This window comes from Macrotis lagotis, chromosome 1 (genome assembly GCF_037893015.1).
Source record: "Macrotis lagotis isolate mMagLag1 chromosome 1, bilby.v1.9.chrom.fasta, whole genome shotgun sequence".
In the NCBI taxonomy this organism is placed as follows: domain Eukaryota; kingdom Metazoa; phylum Chordata; class Mammalia; order Peramelemorphia; family Peramelidae; genus Macrotis; species Macrotis lagotis.
In genome coordinates, this window is record NC_133658.1 from 644,724,012 (window position 1) to 644,740,352 (window position 16,341).

Below are 16,341 nucleotides of genomic sequence, written 5' to 3' on the forward strand. Positions count from 1 at the left end.
TGATTCCAGGTCCGGTGCTCTATCCATTTTACCACCCAGCTGCCCCCATCAGGTATAATCTTGTCAAACACTGCCTCATATGTGTACATTACAAATTTAATTAACGATGATGATGATGATAAACCCTGCTTTAGTTTTCATTGATTTCCACAAGTTCTGTTGTTGCTCAAATAGCCAATCTTTAGTCCATGACTGAACTAAAGACATTTTCAGGTTTCTTATGGTTCTAAATTTTTAATCTTCTTATTTATGCAAAAGAATAATACTAGTAATACATGTGTTTGTAGGTCCAAATGAAACATTAAAAATGTGAAAAATAAAGTTTGACTATTCCTTACTAGTCCTTTTTAAAGAGGGAACCAATTATTGAATGCTTTTATTATAATGTCTTTCCCTCATACTCCAAATTTAGTCATCTATGTATCTAAGACATACATAATTATCAAAAACTAATAGGACAAAGAAAAATTTTATAAATAATAGAAATTTTCATTTTTATACAAGAAGTGATAGAGCTAACATATTAAAAATTATAAAATTCCACTTAAGTATTACTGAGAAGAAATTTTTTTTTCTCTAAAAACTTTAATCAACAAGAGAAAAAGAATATCAATGAATTGAGTATGTAATTTAGAATATGAATAATGGATCAAAGAATGCTCACAAATAAAGTAAAATTCTTAAATTTAAAAAATTACTTTAATACTAAAAGGTCATTGAAATTGGTAAATAAACTTAGGGCATTTTTTTAAAAAAAAGAAAGAAAAACTAATAAATACATAAAACTGACCCACTTGATTTTTTTTAGGCTTTTTCAAGGCAAATGGGGTTAAGTGACTTGCCCAAGGCCACATAGCTAGCCAATTAAGTGTCTGAGGTCAGATTTGAACTCAGGCCCTCCTGACTCCAGGGCTGGTGCTCTATCCACTGTGCTACCTAGCTGCCCCTACACATGTGATTTTTTTTAAAAAGAAAGGAAAACCAAATTGTTCATATCAAAAATTTAAAAAAAAGTTCTTTGAAATTGAAGAAATAATGTTATTAGGAACTCTTTTATGCTAAGAAAACATAAGTACTTATAAAAATGTAAATATATATATACAATTTAACAAAAGAAAGTTCTATTTAAATAAGCCAGTATGAGAAAAAGAATTTGAACCAGCCATAAACTCCCAAAGCAAAAATAAAACAAAATTCCAGGACTGTGTGAATTCACAAATAATTTTATCAAATAATCATAGAATAATTAATTCCTTTAGTATATAGACTCCAATAATATTAAAAGAAGATAGCTTTCTAATTTCTATGATTCAATACCCAATCCAGGGAGAGATAGAGCAGAGAAATAAAAATAAATTAGAAATATCTTTAATGAACATTGGTTTAAGAATTTTAAATATTAGCAAGTAAGTCATGAAAATATGTTAGGAATATGATCAGGTGGGTTTATACTAAGAATGCAGGATTGGCTCAATAGACTGTAACTATAATGAACTATGATAATGTAGATAACAACCATATGATTATATTATTAGATGGTAAAAAGACTTTTGACAAAAATCTTAACACATTTCTATTAAATCTATAGGACTTGTAGAAATAAATAGACTTTTGCCTAAATTGCAAGTAGTTTTTATATAAATTCAAGAGCAAATGTTGTGTAATAGAGAAAAGTTAAGTAAGATTAGAAGGAAAACAAAGGTTTCCATTATTACCACTACTATTTAATGTAATACTAGAAATATTAGATATGACAATAAGGCAAGATAAAGTTAAAGAAATTGACCAAGAAAAAAACAAAATTATCACTTTTTGTAGATGATTATAGTGGCATACTTAGAGATTTAGTTTTTTAAAAGTTAATTGAAGTAATAACTTAAGCATAATCATAAGCTATAAATCCATATAAATCATATATATATAGATACATATCTATATATAGCTATATTCAACAAAACTTAGCAAGAAAAATGAGAAAGAGAAATTCTATTCAAAAAGCTAGATAAGTTACAAATTATTTGGAAGTATATCTTTCAATATTCACCTATTATTTGACTCTGTAAAATATACTGCATAAAGATAAACCTAAATAATTGGAGAAGCATTAATTATTGATAAGTGAAGTCAGTTTAAGAAAAATGACAATACTGTACCCTCAGTTAATTTAATTATTCAGTGTTGTAGCAAACTCCCAAAAGAATATTTTATACAGTTAGAAAAATAATGAAATTCATGCAGAAGAGTAAAAAGATCAGAAACCTCAGCAATAATGTAAAAAACCATAGGCAGGAAGAGGGTTTATCAATACCTTTCCTCAAACTACCACAACACTAATCATTTGAACAATTTGGAACTGAGTAGAACAGACAGTACACAACAAACAGAAGACAAATACAATAGGATATATTTAGGGATAAGGGAAGAGTTTGTGACTGAACCAGTGGTAGAATCATGCAAGATAAAATGGAGAATTTTGATTATTTAAAATTAAAAATCTTTGCACAGACATATTAGTTGGTAAAAATTAGAAGGGAAACAACTAACTGGGAATGAATCTTTGAAATATCTTGATAAATGATTAATTTCTAAGATACACAAGGAGCTGATTCAATTTTCTATGGCAAGAGAGCTATTCTCTAATAGATAAGCAAAGGAACTGAAAACATAATTTTTAAAGGGACAAGTCTAAGTTATCAATAATCATGATATATATATATATATATGTATTATACATGTCACATATAATTAGAGGAATTCAAATTAAATTAACTTTTATATTCCATCTTGTACCTATCAGTTTGGCAGAAATGTCAAGAAGAAAATGAAAGCTGTTGGAGAAGCTATGGGAAAACAGGTATACTGATGGTGGAACTGTGATTTGGTCTGGCCTTGGTCTAGCAATTTGGAACTGTGCTCAGAAAGTTACTCAATTGTGTGTACCCCCTTGTGATACCACTACTGGTCCTTTTCCTCAAAGAAATCAAAAGAAAGAAGAAAAGGATCCATATTTATTAAAATTCTGTTAATAATTTTTGTTTTTGTCTTTTGATAGCCAAAAATAGGGAAATAAGGAAATATTTTGGGGAATAGCTAAAAAAATGAATAGGTTGTGAAAGTAATGGATTACTTTTGCATCATAAGAAATGACAAAATGGATAATTTCAGAGGAAACTGATGTAAAGCAAACAAAGCAGAATTAGAACAGTTAATATGATGATAACATTATTGAGAAAAGCATCATTGTTTAAAGATTTTAGAGCTTTGATCATCAGTGCAACAGTAACCACAATTCTAAAAGACTGAAAGTGAAATATTCTACTCTCCTTCCAGAGAGGTGATGAACTTAAAAAATGCAGAAAGAGGCAGAAATGGCTAATGTGAAAATCTGTTTTAACTGACAGTTTTTCAGGGTTTTTTTATTTGCTCAATTTAAAGGGTAGTGTGAGGCATAGATTAATTTAAAAAAAATATTTATTACTCAAAAAATAAAATAACTCCAAATATTAAAAAATTGCTGATAACCATAAAACTCACATTCCTCAATTTTAAGTTGTCATATCAATTCTGGTAATTCATATTTCTATAGTGTTAAATGTTTTCAAACATTTTTCCTCACCCCATATCCCTTGAATTAGGGAATGTGCAAATATTAACCTCATTTTATAGATGATGAACTTTTAAGCCCACAGAAGTTAATTGCACTTATCAATGGTCACATTTCTAGTGAGTATCTGAGCCTGGGATTCAAAGCTGGGTCTTCTTATAATGGCTCAGATTATATATTTAAATATATCTGTGTTACTATATTTCTAAGTGTAGAAATTGACAGTATTATGCTTATAAAGGGTTCAAGTTAAAATTTAAATTAAATACAATAATCAATATTGGTTTCTTTCTTTTTTTTCCTTTTTTTTTTTTTAAGGTTTTTGCAAGGCAAATGGGGTTAAGTGGCTTGCCAAAGGCCACACAGCTAAGTAATTATTAAGTGTCTGAGACCAGATTTGAACCCAGGTACTCCCGACTCCAAGGCCGGGGCTTTATCCATTACGCCACCTAGCTGCCTCTCAATATTGGTTTCTTAAAGGGACATATTCTGTTGTTCACAACACAAGGAAGGAAGAGTGTAGGCATGTTAGGTTGTATACTTTTATAATGACTATATTGGTCAAATTTTCTTTCGTTATTCTGCTTTTTTTAAAAAATACAAATTGAATGTGGCATAAATATTAAAATGTAGTAATAAAATGTCTGAAATGTTTCTGTTATGGATTGTTAGTGATTAAACTTCAACTTTTCTATTACCTCTTTTAAGGGAATATTTAATTTAGTAATATTCCTTTGGAACCAGTAAATACTAATGATATTCTTGTAATGCTATTTTAGTTTTCACATTTTTACATTTACATTTATATTCTCTTTTAGCTGAGGCATCATGGTATAATAGAGTGTTAGACTTGGAGTTAGTAGAGAATTGAGATTGAATTCTTTCCCAGACATTTAATTGCTTGTGTGATCATGTTTGCTTCTCCCTGCCTCAGTCTTTTCATCTCTAAAATGAACATAATAACTATCGAATTAACTCACAGGGCAGTTGTAAGGATAAAATGAAATATCTATAAAGTGCTTTGAAAACTTTAAGAAGCTATGTAAATGGCAAATTTTATTTTTATTATTGGTCCTATAATAACTATTTTTGCTTTTATGTGACTAAAGAAAAAATTGTAAATTTTATTAGGACATAATATGGATAATTGAAACAAAACTTCCTCATCATTTTTATATCTTTTGAACATAAGCTTTTTTTTGGACTATATAAAGAAAGTTCTCTTTAAAGGAGCAACTAAGATATAGAATCAGATACATGATGATCTGTGTAATAAAAATTAACATTTTATATTTCTTTAAGGTTTTATAGGATTTAGGGTGTCTTAGATATTTGGTTTAACTTGTAGTAAAAAGACCCGAATTTGAAATCTGACTTTGACCCTTTTTACCTATAAGCTATACCAATTAAATAACTTAATCATTAAAAACACGTAAAAAAAAAAGCAAAAAACCCATCTCATCTGTCAGGATACATGGGCAGTATGTTACATCTTTAGTGCTCTGGAAATCCTGCTTAGTCACTGCACATTTATCAGTGCTTTTATAGTGCTCTTATTCTTGTATGAATTGTTCCAGTTCTGCTTACTTCACTCTGTGTTAGGGACTATTGTGTCTGGGAGCACTGTAAATTATCTTCACCTGGTCCTTGAGCACCAGAGCCTTATTTTACTGAGTGCCATGGGAGTGGGAATGGATTAGAGACTGGGAAGTTATTTAAGCACTGGTGTTTTGGTAAATAAACAGAGCCCTTGGAGTACTTGGAGACCTTGGTATATAGGGAGAAACTTGTTTTCCTTGTCTCCCGCCCCTCCAACACCTGCCTGGGAAGATTGAGGAAGTCCAGAAAAGGGACTCAACAACTCTGAAATCATATAAATTTTCAGTTATCATTTTTATGTCAGTGATTTGGGTAGCTAGGTGGCAAGGTGGATAGAGTGCTGGACTTGGAGTCAAGATGACTTATCTTCCTGAGTTCAAATCTGGTCTCAGATACTTACTTTTTTTTTTTTTTTTTTTTTTGCAAGGCAAACGGTTAAGTGGCTTGCCCAAGGCCACACAGCTAGGTGATTATTAGGTGTCTGAGACCAGATTTGAACCCAGGTACTCCTGACCGGTGCTTTATCCACTGTGCCACCTAGTCACCCCTTCAGATACTTATTTCTGTATGAACCTAGGAAGGTCACTTTAACCCTGTCTGTCTCAGTTTCTTCATCCATAAAATGATCCTGGAGAAGGGAATGGCAAACTACTATAATATCTTTCTTAAGGAAACCCCAGGTGGAGAATTTATTGCAGCTGAAATGGTGGAACAACATTAAATATTAGTGATTATCAGATCTCTTACTCAGTCCTAACTCACATCTTCTGACTTTTGGTCATTTTAGTTGGATGTCCTGTAAACAGCTTAAAATCGTTGTATCCAAAACTGAATCCATTATCCTTCTCCTTGAATTCTCATTCCTTTGTAACTTCCCTGTTACTTTCAAGTATATCACTACCATTGTCCTAGTCATACAAGCTTGAAACCCAAGTATAATCCTTCATTTCTCACCTTTTTATCTTTCAAATCCAATTTATTCTCAAGCCTTGTTGATTGATGAATTCTAGTACATCTCCCCTTCTCTACTTTTTCCACTGCCACTACCCTAGTGTGGATACTTTTCAACTCATGCTTGGATTACTACAGTAGCCTGCTGCCTTTCTGTTCTAAGTTTATTCCAACTCAGTTGTCAAATTGATTTTCTTAAAGCCCCAATTTAACCATATCATTGCCCTACTCGGTCAACTCCAGTTATTCCCCTAACTTTCAAGAACCTACATAAAATCCTCTTTGACTTTTAAAGAACTTCACAAACTTTCCAGTCTTTATACATCCTGTTCCAGTAACCAGTGATCCAATAAAACTGATTCTCTTCTTTATGCTTTCACACAATACTCTGTCGTCTCCTGACTCCATCTCTTCATTGGCTTGGAATTTTCTTCTTCATTTCTCCCTCTTGGTTTTCCTGACTTTGTTAAAATCCTAACTTCTAAATTAAAACTATAGTCATATGAAAAAAATGTTCTAAATCACTTTTGATTAGAGAGATGCAAATTAAAACTACTCAGAGATACTACCTCACACCTATTAAGTTGGCTAATGTGACAGAAAAGGAAAATGATAAATGTTGGAGATGTGGGAAAATTAGGAGTAGAAAGGGGGGAGGAAAATTTGGAACTCAAAATCTTAGAAAAAATGAATGCTGAAAGTTATCTTTACATATATTTTGAAAAAATATTAAGTGTAAAAAAAAAATCAAGCTACCTTCTGCAAGAAGTTTTTCATGATCACACCCTAATTGGAGAGCCTTCTCTCTTTTGATTGTCTCAGTTTATCCTATTTATGTCTTGTTCGTAGGTAGTTGTTTATGTTATCTTGACACTGTTAGACAGCAGTCTTCCTAAAAGCAAGATTTTTTTTTCCTTTCTGAATATCCCTATAACTTAACACAGTTTGTGGCATATAGCAGGCTTTAATAAATGTCTATTGGTTCTTTGAAGCAGGAACTTGAACTAGAAAATCTTATTTTATCTGGTAAGTGAATAAAAAGATATTTTACATATATGTTAAAGGATTTTTTATTGCATCTGTTAAAAAGATAAAATAGCCATCTCAATTAGTGATTGAAAAAGAATTATGAATATAAATGTGATTGATGACATCACATTTTAAGAAACTTTGAGCCACAAAACAAGCCTACTGTTCCATTAATATTAGGATAATGGTTACTATATATCTATATATCTATATAGATATTATAAATATGAAAAATTTAAAGAATGCATAAATCAATATATGAATTTGTACATGCTATTTTAATATATATTTTATAAAATTATAATGATTTAATTTTATTTGAATATAATTTGACCTAATGAAATTATCTGGATAAATTATTAAAAGTGGAGGGAAACAATTTTTTTTATTGTTAAAAGCAAAGGGAAGAAGTAGTTTTATATTAAATTTGGATATCACTACTATAAGGTTTACAGAACAGTTCATTCATCCTGAAATAAAACAAAAGAATTCTGAAACATGAACTTGTAGTTTATCTTATTTTTAGGGCTTTTTACTTTCTACTTGTATTATGGACTTACACTATTTATTAAAATATTTATGCTTTAGTAATTTCTATAAAATAATATATAGAAAATTATCTTTCTTCTAGAACCCATCTCTTTTCTGAATTTCTCTAGTTAAGAATTTTCATTCTTCCAGTTATCCAGGTTTTTATCCTCATAATTCTAGATTCTTCATGCTCCCTTCACCCCATATATGACTCCCTTCTCTCCCAAATCTTATTTCTATTCCTACAGCATTTCTTAAAAACTCCCTATCTCTCTATGGACATTGTCACCTCCTTAGTTCAAGTCCTTACACATTATCTGCATTATTGAATAGTTTCCTAAATTGGTCTCTTAACCTAGTCTCTCTCCTTCAGTTCATTCTACACTGAGTTGCTGAAGTAATTTTCCTAGAGTTAAATATGACCATGTCACTCCTCAACTCATTAAATTTCAATAGCTGAATAAAAATCTCATTGGCTTTCAAAACCCTTTTAAGTTGATCCCACTTCTTTCTACCATTATTATATGTTACCCTCCTCCCCATACACTGTGGCCTAATCAGACCTTTTTTATTACACTTCACACATAATCTTATATCTGCTTTTTATATTAGTTGTTCCCTGGGATACACTCCCAGCTATGTTTCTTATAATCCCTTATTTCTTTGAAAGTTTAGTTCAAGCACCACTTTATACATAAAGCCTTTTCTGATCTCTACCAAGTTGCTAGTGCCTCTCCTTCAATTTCTTATTTTGTATATAATTATCATATATAAAACATTTTGTTTCCTCCAATAGAATATAAACTTTTTAAGGGCAAAAACTGTTTAAGGTTTTTCATTATTCCTTAGCACAAAGTTAGTTACTACATAGTAGATGTTTCAAGGCTTATTGGTTAATAATTGGTTATCACTAGACTCAATGAAGACTTGGGATCAAATTCTGGCACTGATACACACTAGTGCGACCCATGCACAGTCATAGGAAATCTATGCTGAAGTTAAGAGAGCAGCTAACCCAACCATTTCATTTGAAATATAAGGAAACTTGAACTCAGAGAGTTTAAATGATTTGCCCAAAATAATAGTAAGTTAATGGCAGTGTTGGAAGTAGAATCCAAGTTAACCAAGTCCTGTTCTAGTATTCTTTTTATCACTAGTGTTCATTTAACCTCTCTTACCTTCAGTTTTTCTACATGTAAAATGCCTTGTCTATCTCAAGAGTTATTATGGGAGAATCAAATAAGAATGTATTTGAAACTTATCACTTTAGGTTGAAATTCTAACTATAAAGTGCTATATTAAATGTTATCATTCTATTATGATAAGCACACACATGCATTGCTAAAAATGACTAAATTTTCCATGGGTTCTGCCTTTCTTAGTCCTCTACTACAATACCCTTCTCCCCCACCCCCATTTTCTTCAACTCTTATGAGATTTCAGGACATTCTTCAAAGTTGTCATATTAATAACAGTAAAATTTTCAGGCTGTACAAGCAAAGGTCTCCTTTTACTAACAGTGAGGAGGCAATGTTAGCTAGAATGGAATATGGTAAATATTTATGCAAAATTCAGACCTTTACCCCAACAAGGAGGCTTCAAGCATGGGAAAAAAAAAGCAACTTCCCAAAACACCACATAGCGGATGTGTGGTGCTTTCCCTAAGGAATAGAAGTTCTTTGCATCCTTAAGAATGCTTGAAAGGGTAAAAGTTCTTTTGCTCTTATTCTCTCCTTCCTCCTCTTTTTTTTTTTTTTAAAAAAAAATTACCAGTGTAGTAAATCCTATTCTCATCCTATGCACTACATTATTCTAAAATTTAGCTTTGCTAATACTAAAAAATTTGCTATTGTAATAATTCTCCCAGCTCAAAATCTGATGATCCTTTGATATATTGAGCACTTATTACTCAGTCAGCCCTCTTAAGAAGTGCCCAAGGGAGAACAAAGAACATTTCAAATTTACATCACATTTTAAAGTTTACAAATCATTTGTTCACAATTATGCTGAAAAGTAGTGAATATGAATATAAGTATTACCATCTTCATTTTGCATCTCAGGAAACTGAAGCTTAGAAAGATTAAGAGACTTGGAACAAGAAATAGAGAATTATAATAAACCAAATTTGGGGAGTGATAGAGAAAATGAATAAGTTATAAATGAACTCTCACAGGACAAGTAGAGGATGGTACAGACCTGAACCAGATAGAGATGAATTTACAAGTAAATTCTATCAAACATTCAAAGAATAATCAATTCCAAATATAAACCCTTAGCAAAAAATAGAAAAAAGATTTGTTTTTGTTGTTTGTTACTCAGTAATTTCAGTTATTTTCAACTCTGATTTTATTAGGGGCTTTCTTCACAAAGATAATTGGAGTAGTTTGCCATTTCCTTCTCCAGCTCATTTATGAAAAAGATAAGATAAACAGGGTTAAGTGACTTGCCCAGGTCACACAACTAGTAAGTGTTTGAGGCCAGATTGGAACTCCAGAAATGAGTCTTCCTGTCTACAGCTTTCCAAGCAAGAAAAAGATTGTCTCCTACCAAATCCTTGCTGTGATATAAATATATACTTTCTTCTACATGTTGCATTTTAGGAAAGATATGTAGAGGAACTTACCAAGGTAGTTAGCTTTATTTAACCATGCTATATAAGGAGCACTTGAAGGAACTGGAGATTCAGAAAATTTAGAGGGGAGGAAAATTTTCTTCAAGTTTTTGAAGGTCTGTAATATCAAAGAGAGATTAGATTTGTCCTGTACAGAACAGTCTCATGTTCACATCTCAAATTCTGCTGTTTCCATCAGCAATACTTGAAAATCCTCTATGACATTAAAGATCTAATTTTCCCCTTTTGGAATATACTTAGCTTAACAGAGAAAGTTACTCTTGATTATAAACACAATTTTTGATCCTTTTGGGTAATTGTATTCCAAGATCTCTTTTATTTCTGCTTTATTTTATTCTGTTTTTTTTACATTTAAAAGTTTTGAATTCTAAATTCTATTTCTTCAGTATTTGCTTTTTATCTTTTCCACTTACATGTAAAGATAATTTTCAACATTCATTTTTATAAAATTTTGAATTCCAGTTTTCCTACTTTCTTCCCTCTCACCCCTCCTTCTCAAGACAGCAAGCAATTTAATATAGGTTATACATGTACAGTCATGCTGAACTTATTTCCACAGTAGTCACATTGTGAAAGAAGAATCAGAACAAAAGGTAAAAACTACAAGAACCACAAGAAAGAAAAAAAAAACAAAAAACAAATAGAAAAAGATGAGGTTTTTTATTTTTTATTATAGAAATATTTTATTTGTTTTCCAATTATATACAATAGTAGTTTCAACCAATCATTTTTGGTAAAGTTTTGAATTTTACAATTTTGCTCCCTCTCTCTCCTCCCTCTTCCTCCCCATAATAGAAGGCAGTCTTGTAATCTTTACATTGTTTCCGTGATATGTATTAATCAAAATTGAATGGGTTGAGAGAAAAAACATATCCTTGAGGAAGAAATAAAATGTTAGAGATAGCAAAATTATGTAATACATAAGATAATGCTTATAAAACTTGAAGATAATAATCTTTTGTCTGTGTTTAAACTTTACAATTCTTTCTCTAGATACAGATGGTATTCCCTATCATAGATACTCTAAAATTGTCTGATTATTGCAGTGATGGAGTGAGCAAGTCTATTAAATTTGATCATCCCCACCCCATGTTGCTGTTAGGGTGTACAATATTTTTCTGGTTTTGCTCATCTTACTCTGAAATCCCATCCCTCCTGATATCTAGTAGAACAATGGTGTTCCATCACATACATATACCACAGTTTGTTTAGCTATTCCCCAATTAATGGGCAGCCCCTCAATTTCCATTTCTTTGCCACTACAAACAGAGCTGCTGTCAATATTTGTGTACAAATGATGTTTTTTACCTTTTTTCATGGTCTCTTCAGGACATAGATCAAGTAGTGGCATTGCTGGATCAAAGGGTATGCACATTTTTATTGCCCTTTGGGCATAACTCCAAATTGCTCTCCAGAAAGGTTGGATGAGTTCACAACTCCACCAAACCCAGATTTCCCACATCCTTTCCAACATTGATCATTGTCCTTTCTGGTCATATTGGCCACCTCATATGGTGGTATCTCAGAGATGCTTTAATTTGCATTTCTCTCAGTAATGATTTAGAACAGTTTTTCATATGACTATAGATAGTTTTGATTTCCTTGTCTTTAAATTGCCTTTGTATATCCTTAGACCATTTGTCAGTTGAGGAATGGCTGGGTTTTTTAAATAAATTTGACTCTATATATTTTAGAAATGAATCCTTTGTCAGAAACACTAATTGTAAAAATTGTTTCCCAATTTACTGCATTTCTTTTGATCTTGGTTAGAGTGGTTTTGTTTGTGGAAAAGCTTTCTAACTTAATGTAATCAAAATTATCCAGTTTGTTTTTTATGATGTTCTATATCTCTTCTTGGCCATAAACTCTTCCTCTTTCCATAGATTTTACAGATAAAACTATTCCTTGTTCTCCTAGTTTGCTTATAAAATTGTCTTTTATATCTAAATCCTCTACCTATTTTGATCTTATCTTGGTATAGGGTGTGAGATGTTGGTCTAATCCAAGTTTCTGCCATACTATCTTCCAGTTTTCCCAGCAGTTTTTAATTGAAGAATGTGATCAAACAACAGATTAATATAATCATTTCCTGCTGTCTCTTTTGCACCTGGTCTGTTCCACTGATCCACCACTCTGTTTCTTAGTCAGTACCAGACAGTTTTGATGACTGATGCTTTATAGTACAATTTTATATCTGGTAAGGTCTAGCTGCCTTCTTTTACTTTTTTTTTTAAACTAAATCCCTTGATACTCTTGACTTTTTGTTTTTCCATCTAAATTTAGTTACATTTTTTTCTAGTTCACTAAAGTAATTTTTTGGAAGTTTGATTGGGATGGCACTAAATAAGTAATTTAATTTTGGTAGAATTGTCATTTTTATTATATTAGCTTGGCCTATCCATGAGTAGTAGATATTTGCCCAGTTTTTTAGATCTGATTTTATTTGTGTGAAAAGTGTTTTATGTTTGTTTTTATAGAGTTTCTGAGTCTGCCTTGGCAGGTAGACTCCCAAGTATTTTATGTTGTCTGAAGTTACTTTAATGGGATTTTGCTTTCTAACTCTTGCTGCTGTAACTTACTAATAATATATAGAAATGCTCAGGATTTATGTGGGGTTTATTTTATATCTTCTTATTGCTGAAGTTAGCATTTCTAATACAATGTAATACAGTAGTAGTGGTGATAATGGACATCCTTGTTTCACCCCCTGATCTTATTGGGAATGCCTTTAGCTTATTCCATTGCATATAATGCTTCTTGATGGTTTCAGATAAATACTACTTATCATTCTAAGGAACAATCCATTTATTCCTATGCTCTCTAGTATTTTTAGTAGGAATGGGTGCTGAATTTTATCAAAGGCTGTTTCAGCATCTAGTGAGAGAGATAATCATATGATTTGTTAGGTTTGTTATTGATATAATCAAATATGTTGACAGTTGTCCTAATATTGATTCAGCTCTGCATTTCTGAAATAAATCCTGCTCAGTCACAGTGTATTATCTTAGTGATAACTTGCTGTAATTCCTTTACTAAGAGTTTATTTAAGATTTTTGTATTCACATTCATTAGGGAAATTTCTACATTTTTATTTCTCCGTTTTGACTTCCTAGTTCAGGTATCAGCACCCCATATTGGTATCGTGCAAGGAATTAGGCAGAGTTCCATCTTCATCTATTTTTCCAGATCGTTTATATAGAATTGGAACCAATTGTTCCTTAAATGTTTGATAGAATTCTCTTGTGAATTCATCTGGCCCTGTAGATAGGGATATTTAGGTATATATTTTCCTCTTTATTTAACCTGGACAACTTATATTTTTGTAAATATTCATCCATTTCACTTAGATTATCAAATTTATTGGCATACAGTTGGGTAAAATAGTTTGGAAGTGTTACTTTAATTTCCTTTTCATTGGTGGTGAGTTCACCTTTTTTCATTTTTGATACTATTTTGTTTTTTGGGTTTTTTTGCTTTTTTAAATCAAATTAACCAAAGGTTTATCTATTTTATTGGTTTTTTTTCATAAAACCAATTATTGGTTTTATTTATTTGTTCAGTAGTTTTCTTGCTTTCAATTTTAATAATTTCTCCTTTAATTTTCAGAATTTCTAATTTGATATTTAATTGGGGTTTTAAAATTTGTTCTTTCTCTAATTTTTTTAGTTCATTGATTCTTTCTAATTTATTCACGTAAGCATTTAGAAATATCCCCTAATAACTGCTTCAACTGTATCCCATAAGTTTTGGTATGTTGTCTCATTATTGTCATTGTTTAGGATGAAATCATGCATTCTATCTATAATTTGTTATTTGATCCATTTATTCTTTTTTTCTTTAAGTTTTATTAATATCTTTTGTTTTAGCATCAGCCATTTTGCAATATTTCTCTCCCCATCCTCCAATCACAGTGAAACTTCCCATGCAACAAGTTAAGCAAAACCAATAGAGGCACATCTTCCACGCCATTTTATGCAACAGTCATACACAAAGTACTCTAATTCAAGGAAAGAAGAGAAAAGCATTATGGCTTGTTCAATATTGCTTTATAAAAATGAGCTGTTTAAGATTCTTATTTTTTTGGTGTAATTTGTGTATTTGTAGGATAATCATTTTAAAAACTGAATTTAAAATCTTAATTTGATTGAAAAACCTACAAATTCTCTCATGATTTACAATCATTTAGCCACTGCTCTGCTTAGCTGCCAATCTCTTATCTCTCTCCTCAGCAATTGTAAGATGGATATACTTTCCTCTGGGAAGAGAGATCCAAGGCTTATTACCTTTGCCAATAACAAAAATGTTTGAAAGCCTAGTGGCAAAACTATTGCCATTGGCATCTTTTACATGAACAACATCAAAAGAGCCAGGATGTTTCTCCCTATTTGTAATCACACCAATTTGACCCAAATTGGCTCCACCGGTCACCATACATAGGTTTCTAGTATCAAACTTGATGAAATCAATGATTTTGCCAGCTTCTAAATCAATCTGAACTGTATCATTCACTTTGATGAGGGGATCTGGATAACGGATAGTACAGGCATCATGGGTCACCAGATGGGGAATACCCTTTGTACCCACAAAGATTTTTCCCACTTTGCATAACTTATATTTAGCCTCCTCAGCTGTGATACAATAAACAGCAAAACGTCCCTTTGTGTCATATACCAAACGGAAATGTTCCCCTGTCTTCTCAATGCTAATGACATCCATAAAACCAGCAGGATATGTGATATCAGTGCGGACCTTGCCATCAATCTTGATGAATCGCTGCATGCATATCTTCTTTACTTCATCTCCAGTAAGGGCATACTTGAGCCTGTTTCTGAGGAAGATGATGAGGGGGAGACATTCTCTCAACTTGTGGGGACCTGTAGATGGTCTTGGAGCAAATACTCCTGTTAACTTATCCAGCATCCAGTGCTTTGGAGCTGCTACACGTTTCAGATGTTTCTTGGGACCACGAGCCATGGCTACACTAAATCTGGCATAAAGCAGGAAGTTTACTCGACTGCAGGTAGGGTCGGGGACTACTTAATGGCTGCGTTTGGCCCTGTCACTTTAATCCTCTGGGCCTTGGCGTCTTTTCCAGAAGCACGACCGGCCGGTCCCAGGGCTGCGCGGCAAGAGCCCATTCTTTCAAAAGAGGTTATTTAGTTTCCAATTAGTTTTAGATTTCTCTCTCCATGCCCCATTATTCCTCATGATTTTTATTGCATTATGGCCTGAAACAAAAATATTCACTATTTCTGCCTTTCTGCATTTGATTATGAGGCTTTTTTTATGCTCTAGTGTGTGGTCAATTTTTGTGTAGGTGTCATGTACTGCAGAAAATAAGGTATATTCCTTTCTATCCCCATTCAATTTTCTTCAAAGGTCTATAATGTCTCGGTTTCCTAACGTTCTAGTTACCTCCTTAACCTCCTTCTTATTTATTTTATGGTTAGATTTATCTAATTCTGAGAGAGGGAGGTTGAGGTCTCCCACCAGTGAAATTTTCCTTTCTATGTCTTCCTGTAACTCATTCAGCTTCTCCTCTGAGAATTTTGATGCTAGACTGCTTGGCACATACATACTTAGAATTGAAATTACTTCATTGTCTATGGTAACTTTTAGGAGGATATAGTTTCCTTCTTTATCTCTTTTAATGCAATCTATTTTTGCAGTTGTCTGAGATAAGGATTGCTACCTCTGCCTTTTTCACTTCACCTGAAGCATAATATATTCTGCTTCAACCTTTTACATTTACTCTGTATGTGTCTCTCTGCTTCAAATGAGTTACTTGTAAGCAGCATATTGTAGGATTCTGGTTTTTAATCTACTCTGCTATTCACTTATATTTTATGGGAGATTTCATCCCGTTCCCATTCAAAGTTATAATTACTCTTTACTGCCCTCCATTCTATCGTCTCTCCATTTGTATTTTTCCCCTGTTTTCATTTTATCCATTTTCCCCAGCATTATGCTTCTGAATACTACCTTCAGTGCATTT

General features: G+C 32.1%; 2 protein-coding genes across 4 annotated transcripts in view; one reads left to right on the forward strand and one right to left on the reverse strand.

The window, feature by feature from the left end:
* The window catches only part of ARHGEF12 (Rho guanine nucleotide exchange factor 12), a 205,178-nt gene that overhangs the window by 15,223 nt on the left and 173,614 nt on the right, over window positions 1-16,341 (forward strand). The gene's annotated exons all lie outside the window — the stretch shown is intronic.
* On the reverse strand, window positions 14,361-15,343 carry LOC141507539 (small ribosomal subunit protein eS4-like). Its single transcript, XM_074215284.1, has one exon. The coding sequence runs from the start codon at window positions 15,318-15,320 to the stop codon at window positions 14,529-14,531; it is 792 nt and encodes a 263-aa protein (XP_074071385.1). The 5' UTR covers window positions 15,321-15,343; the 3' UTR covers window positions 14,361-14,528.

Coding starts and splice junctions, on each gene's coding strand:
- LOC141507539 (XM_074215284.1), bottom strand. CDS start 15,320: ATGGCTCGTGGTCCCAAGAAACATCTGAAACGTGTAGCAGCTCCAAAG.